Consider the following 7,308-nt stretch of genomic DNA (forward strand, 5'->3'; position numbering starts at 1 on the left):
GTGCCGGATCCTGTTTCCGGCAGAATCCGGCTCAAATGAAGCAATGGTTCTGTAGACACAGTCTCCGCACACATCAAACCAGGTTTCAGTGATTTCATTTGTCAAAGACCCGACCAAATATCTTGACTTTGTCCATCACTGGTCAAGTTCATGGCAGCAGTGTAACAACAAGCATACAGTAATACCCAGGAAACCCAGAACTGAGTTACGGGTTCTTCACGTTCAGTTCTGTCAACTGAAATTCCATTCAAACAATAGAAATCATATATATATGAATCTCCTGAGCTTAAATGAGATTGACCTTTTACCCGGACAGAAACCCCAAACACTTCTCATTGGCAAAACAAGCTGCATTCCTCCATAACAATATTGGTTTACGACGAGCAACGAGGTATTTACATTAGTGGATTTTATCGTTTACTATGTACTCTCTAAGCTTTAGACACACACAAACACACACACACACACACATTTGGGTTCAGGAGTTGACAGTCCCAGTGCGTTGTCTAAACAGTATGCTTTATGAACTCTGTCATTAGAAGGCTGGGCTGGCTCCCACTGTGGAATGGAATAGACATGGAGAATACTTCTCTTCCTCTTACTCAGCAAGTCAGAGAGGGAGGGAGAAGGGGTGAGAGAGAGTGTGTGTGTGTGTGTGTGTGTGTGTGTGTGTGTGTGTGTGTGTGTGTGGTGTGTGTGTGTGTGGTGTGTGTGTGTGTGGTGTGTGTGTGTGTGTGTGTGGGTGTGTGTGTAACAAGGAAGCTGCCAGTGAGATGGAGTGTGTAACAGGATTATAGGTGAATTAAATTAGCTTATTTACAGTAACAATAGTCAATCTCTCTCTCTCTCGCTCTCTCTCTCTCTCTCTCTCTCTATTTATCTCTCTCTCTGTATCTCTCTCTGTATCTCTCTCTCTCTCTGTATCTCTCTCTGTATCTCTCTCTCTCTCTGTATCTCTCTCTCTCTGTATCTCTCTCTCTCTCTGTATCTCTCTCTCTCTGTATCTCTCTCTCTCTGTATCTCTCTCTCTCTGTATCTCTCTCTCTCTGTATCTCTCTCTCTCTGTATCTCTCTCTGTATCAATTCAATTTAAGGGCTTTATTGTCATGGGAAACATATGTTAACGTTGCCAAAGAAAGTGAAGTAGATAATATACAAAAGTGAAATAAACAATCAAAAGGAACAGTAAACATTACACTCACAGAAGTTCCAAAATAATAAAGACAAACTGATAATGGCAGCAGGCTGATTATGCTAAAGTCATGTGAACATCTTACTCTGCTCAGGGTCCCGTGTGGCTCAGTTGGTAGAGCATGGTGTTTGCAATGCAAGGGTTGTGGGTTCGATTCCCACGGGGGACCAGTACGAAAAAAAGAAAAAAAAATTGTATGAAATGTATGCATTCACTACTGTAAGTCGCTCTGGATAAGAGCATCTGCTTAAATGACTAAAACATTTAATCTTAATCAGTGTAAAAAGGTCATAATCGAAGTAAGCACAGGCCTGGTTTTCTGAGCAATCTTTTAAACGATTAGGACATGTAAACATCTTAAATCGGCGTTCCAGAGGTGTATTTGATCTGTGCATCAGCCGAGCGAACCTCCCTGTTACGCGCGAGAGAGTTCAGAACAACTTTAAACATGCATCTTAGAAATAGTTTTTACATATAAAGTTTGTGTCCAAACTCAGAATCAAATACGATTCACAAAAATAACATGGTCGCTGTGGTTGAATGTCTATATTTATTGGCGATTTTCTGCGTTTATCAGTGTCATCACGTAGTCTGATTTCAGATGTGTCCATATAAACAGGATTATTAGGGAAATGGTTCTTCTTGCAAAGCATGTAAATGTTTTAAACTAACTATTATGTTCATCTATTGTGTGCATGTAACCGTACTGGCTGACTGTCTGGGTTTGAGCATAGGATAGAGGTGTGTGTGTGTGTGTGTGTGTGTGTGTGTGTGTGTGTGTGTGTGTGTGTGTGTGTGTGTGTGTGTGTGTGTGTGTGTGTACATTTTACTCTACTTGTATCAGAAATCTTCACAAGAATAGTAAACCAATTAAAATTCTGAGAAGTGAGGACATTTTGCCGGTCCTCACTTGTGAAAAGGCTATTTTAGGGGTTGGGGTTAAGGTTAGGGGTTGAGGTTAGGGGTTGAGGTTAATGTTAGGGGTTGGCATTAAGGTTAGGGGATAAGGTTAGGGGTTGGGGTTAAGGTTAAGGTTAGGGGTTGAGGTTAGGGGTTGGGGTTAAGGTTAGGGGTTGGGGTTGAGGTTAGGGGTTGGGGTTAGAAAAGGGGACTGACGTCTGTTACCCACAAGGGTGACAGGGTGCCTTCTTCACAACAGCTCCGACGATGTGAAGCTTGGATGGGACAATGGTGTTGAACACTCAGCTACAGAACAGCATTCTCACATACTGTAGGTGTTCCTCTTGTCTAGGTGGGTGAGGGCAGTGTGGAGAGCAAATGAGATTATGTCATCTGTGGATCTGTTGAGGCGGTATGTAAATTGAAGTGTGTCTAGTGTATCTGGGTTTATGGCGATGACGTGTGTCATAACCAGACTCTCAAAGCACTTCATGATTCCAGATGTGAGTGCTACAGGGCGGTAGTCATTGTGGCATGAAGCCCTAGAGTTATTAGGAACAGGAATGATCCTGGTCATCTTAAAACATGTGGGGATTACAGACTGGGACAAGGAGAGGTTGAGAATTACAGTGAATATGCCTGCCAGCTGATCTGAGCATGCTCTGAGAACGCGCCCTGGAATAGCGTCCGGCCCCGCGGCCTTGCGAGCGTTGACCTGATTTAAGACCTTACTCACGTCGGCCTCGGAGAGAGAGATCACCCAGTCCTCTGGTTCGGCAGGGGGCATGTCATGCCAAATAGTGTCCCCTTTTACGTCACAATGGGATTCTAGGAGTTCTAACTTCTGTTGCTAGGGCTGTTGCTAGGGCTGTTGCTAATTGTTTATGGAATCCCATTATGACGTAGAGCGGGACACTATTTGGCATGACAGGCCCTCACGCACGGTACGGTGTTGTTGTTGTTATCGAAGCATAAAATGAGTTGAGTTGCTCTAGAAAAGAGGCATGGATGGGCAGATCACGGCTGGGTCTTCCTTTGTAATCCATAATGGACTGTAGTCCCTGTCACATCACGACTGGGTCTTCCTTTGTAATCCATAATGGACTGTAGTCCCTGTCCACGACTGGGTCTTCCTTTGTAATCCGTAATGGACTGTAGTCCCTGTCCACGACTGGGTCTTCCTTGTAATCCATAATGGACTGTAGTCCCTGTCACATCACGACTGGGTCTTCCTTTGTAATCCATAATGGACTGTAGTCCCTGTCCACGACTGGGTCTTCCTTTGTAATCCGTAATGGACTGTAGTCCCTGTCCACGACTGGGTCTTCCTTTGTAATCCATAATGGACTGTAGTCCCTGTCACATCACGACTGGGTCTTCCTTTGTAATCCATAATGGACTGTAGTCCCTGTCCACGACTGGGTCTTCCTTTGTAATCCGTAATGGACTGTAGTCCCTGTCCACGACTGGGTCTTCCTTTGTAATCCGTAATGGACTGTAGTCCCTGTCCACGACTGGGTCTTCCTTTGTAATCCATAATGGACTGTAGTCCCTGTCCACGACTGGGTCTTCCTTTGTAATCCATAATGGACTGTAGTCCCTGTCACATCACGACTGGGTCTTCCTTTGTAATCCATAATGGACTGTAGTTCCTGCTACATCACGACTGGGTCTTCCTTTGTAATCCCTAATGGACTGTAGTTCCTGCTACATGCGGCGGGGGGGGGGCGGAGCCTGTGTAGTATGAGTCCACCTTAATCCTATAATGTCCTTTTGCTCTTTTGATGACTCTGTGGAGGTCGTAGAGGGACTTCGTGTGTGTGTGTGTGTGTGTGTGTGTGTGTGTGTGTGTGTGTTAATGCGTGTGTGTGTGTTAATGCGTGTGTGTGTGTTAATGTGTGTGTGTGTGTGTGTGTGTGTGTTAGTGTGTGTGTGTGTGTGTGTGCGTGTGTGTGTGTGTGTGTGTGTGTGTGTGTGTGTGTGTGTGGACTCCGTTAAAAGCGAGTTAGTTGCTGTCGACATGTTGCTGTTGACTACAGACTGTAGAAGGATGAATCATTACAGCTCCATTTAGTTCCAGGTTACCCATCGGCCCTGCAAGTAGTACTGGGATAACGTCTCTGCAATGGAGCTTTGTTTTAACACGTCATCCTACAGATGATACTGTGACACATAGACTAACTGTTGGAATGATTATGCACCATGTCTCTTGTTCCCTCCTCCCTTGTTTTTAGTGCTGGAGTGGGCCGGACTGGTTGTTTCATCGTGATTGACGCCATGGTGGAGCGAATCAAACACGAGAAGACAGTTGACATCTACGGTCACGTGACCCTCATGAGGTAAATGGGATGTTGAATCACTTTTGGGGGGAAATCTCTCATCCAATAAGCGTTCATTTTCAGAACGTTGAATTAATTACCACTGTAGAGACCACGTAGGAGCAGCCACACATCATTTTTTACAGACACATGTCGTTTTTTACAGACACGTCGTTTTTTACAGACACATGTCGTTTTTTACAGACACATCATTTTTTACAGACACATGTCATTTTTCAGACTCTTTACAGTAAATGCTAACTGAAACCAGGACTATGTGATTACCAGTGTTTACCAGTAAATGAACCCTGACTGAAACATTCAACTTTTAGGTCCCAGCGGAACTACATGGTGCAGACGGAGGATCAGTACGCCTTTATTCACGACGCGCTGCTGGAAGCCGTCACCTGCGGCAACACTGAGGTTCCGGCGCGGAACCTTCACGCCTACATCCAGAGGCTGACCCAGATAGAACCGGCGGAGAACGTCACGGGCACGGAACTGGAGTTCAAGGTACGTTGTAAAGGTTGTAGGGTTCTGTGGTGCTGTTCTAGGGAGAACAAAAACGTTGTGTCTTTGAGATCCAGGGCCGGCGTACCTCCTTGCCCGTTCAAATCAAATATTTAAATATTGATAATTTATTGAGACGTGCGACGAAAGCAATAGATAAAGTGTCCGAGCGAGCAACACAGTGCCCCCTCTGTCTCAGTATGTGTAGACCATGTATCTGATGCTGTCTGGTCAGTGAAACAGCTCCCCTCTGTCTCAGTATGTGTAGACCATGTATCTGATGCTGTCTGGACAGTGAAACAGCACCTCTCTGTCTCTCTACATGTAGACCATGTATCTGATGCTGTCTGGACAGTGAAACAGCTCCCCTCTGTCTCTCTACATGTAGACCATGTATCTGATGCTGTCTGGACAGTGAAACAGCTCCCCTCTGTCTCTCTACATGTAGACCATGTATCTGATGCTGTCTGGACAGTGAAACAGCTCCTCTCTGTCTCAGTATGTGTAGACCATGTATCTGATGCTGTCTGGACAGTGAAACAGCGCCCCCTCTGTCTCAGTATGTGTAGACCATGTATCTGATGCTGTCTGGACATTGAAACAGCGCCCCCTCTGTCTCAGTATGTGTAGACCATGTATCTGATGCTGTGTGGACAAGAAGGGTATAACATGTTAACGCCGTGGCACGTCATGACTGGTTGTGTTCATGCCACATTAAAAGGTGATCCATTTCTCCAGTTAAATGACATGTCTGAACTATAAAAACCTAGAAAGAAACATGGAGGACGTAGGAGGTCCCGTGAACAAAACGTGTCCCCTTGTGGAAATGACATGTGTGTTCCATTGACTTCCTGTAGTTTCCTCTCTGTCCTTCTCTAATGAGCCGTTGTTCTTTCTCACCCGAGTCAAGCAACGGTCAGACTGTGTGTGTGTGTGTGTGTGTGTGTGTGTGTGTGTGTGTGGTTTCGCTGACGCAGGATAAACGCTGGTTCACATGTGTGTGTCGAGACAGCCAGGGGGCCTGTGGTTTCCTCTCCCACTTCCCCCCTCTTCCTCCTCCTCCCCTCTCTTCTCTTCTTCCTCCCCCCTCCACCCCCCTCTTCCTCCTCCTCCTCCCCCTCTCTTCTCCCCCCTCTCCTCCTGTTTGATAGACTCTGTGCAAACTGAACTGTATAGCGGTCATGCTCTGTTCTACTATGTCATGATATAATTCATTATGTCATGTGATATTTTCTTATGAATTGTTAAGCCATATCTTATCTTGTTATAACACACTATGTCATGACATATCGCGTCCCACAGCATCTAGCCAATGCTATGGTCAAGCTTAAATATTAAGTCATGCACTGTTCTGTTCTGCTGTGTCATTCTATATCACATTATTACATGATGTGTAGCTATGTCACATTATAACACCCTATGTCACCACCCTCCCCTTCTTAGTGCTTGACCAGTGTGAAGGCCCACACTTCCCTTCTCCTCTCATGTCATATCTTATGATACAATATGTAATGCTATGTCACATTATAACAACCTATGTCATCTCTCTCCCCTCCATAGCGTTGGCCAGTGCGAAGGCCCACACCTCCAGGTTTGTGAGTGCCAACCTGCCGTGTAACAAGTTCAAGAACCGTCTGGTGAACATCATGCCCTATGAGTCCACCAGGGTCTGTCTGCAGCCAATCAGAGGAGTGGAGGGGTCAGACTACATCAACGGCAGCTTCATAGACGGATACAGGTGAGGAGGGAGGGGGTCAGACTACATCAACGGCAGCTTCATAGACGGATACAGGTGAGGAGGGAGGGGGTCAGACTACATCAACGGCAGCTTCATAGATGGATACAGGTGAGGGGGGAGGGTCTTACAGTAGCAGGCAACTTTAAACGATCAAAGACGCACATTTCTTTCGAAAACAGCAGACATTTATTTGAAATTGTCTATTGATTGGATGTGTCCATTGACAAAAACATTGTATAGGTCATATAAGAGAGGTTAGAAAGAGTTATTGTAATACAGTGCTTCTCAAACCTCTCCTCTGGGACTCCCAGATGTTTCAGCATGTTGTTATAGCCCTGAACTATCTCACCTGATTTACCTAGTCAGGGACTTGATGATTAGTTGACAAGTTGAATCAGGTGCTAGCTCTGGAATAGATCAAACACATGGAATGGCTGGGGTTCCTGAGGAGAGGTTTGGAACGGCTGGAGGTCCTGAGGAGAGGTTTGGAACGGCTGGGGTTCCTGAGGAGAGGTTTGGAACGGCTGGGGTTCCTGAGGAGAGGTTTGGAGCGGCTGGAGGTCCTGAGGAGAGGTTTGGAACGGCTGGGTGTCCTGAGAAGAGGTTTGGAACAGCTGGGAGTCCTGAGGAGAGGTTTGGAACGGCTGGGG

The 7,308-nt window shown here is 45.8% G+C and overlaps 1 protein-coding gene across 1 annotated transcript in view; it reads left to right on the forward strand.

Moving 5' to 3' along the window:
* LOC115185029 (receptor-type tyrosine-protein phosphatase delta) overlaps window positions 1-6,658 on the forward strand; it is a gene marked incomplete at both ends in the record, with an annotated part of 59,158 nt that extends 52,500 nt beyond the window's left edge. The window contains 3 exon segments of the mRNA XM_029745672.1: window positions 4,327-4,431; window positions 4,743-4,930; window positions 6,481-6,658. Of these exon segments, the coding sequence (XP_029601532.1) occupies window positions 4,327-4,431; window positions 4,743-4,930; window positions 6,481-6,658 (471 nt within the window).
* Window positions 6,659-7,308: the final 650 nt, after the last annotated feature.

This window comes from Salmo trutta, unplaced genomic scaffold (genome assembly GCF_901001165.1).
Source record: "Salmo trutta unplaced genomic scaffold, fSalTru1.1, whole genome shotgun sequence".
Taxonomy (NCBI): Eukaryota; Metazoa; Chordata; class Actinopteri; order Salmoniformes; family Salmonidae; genus Salmo; species Salmo trutta.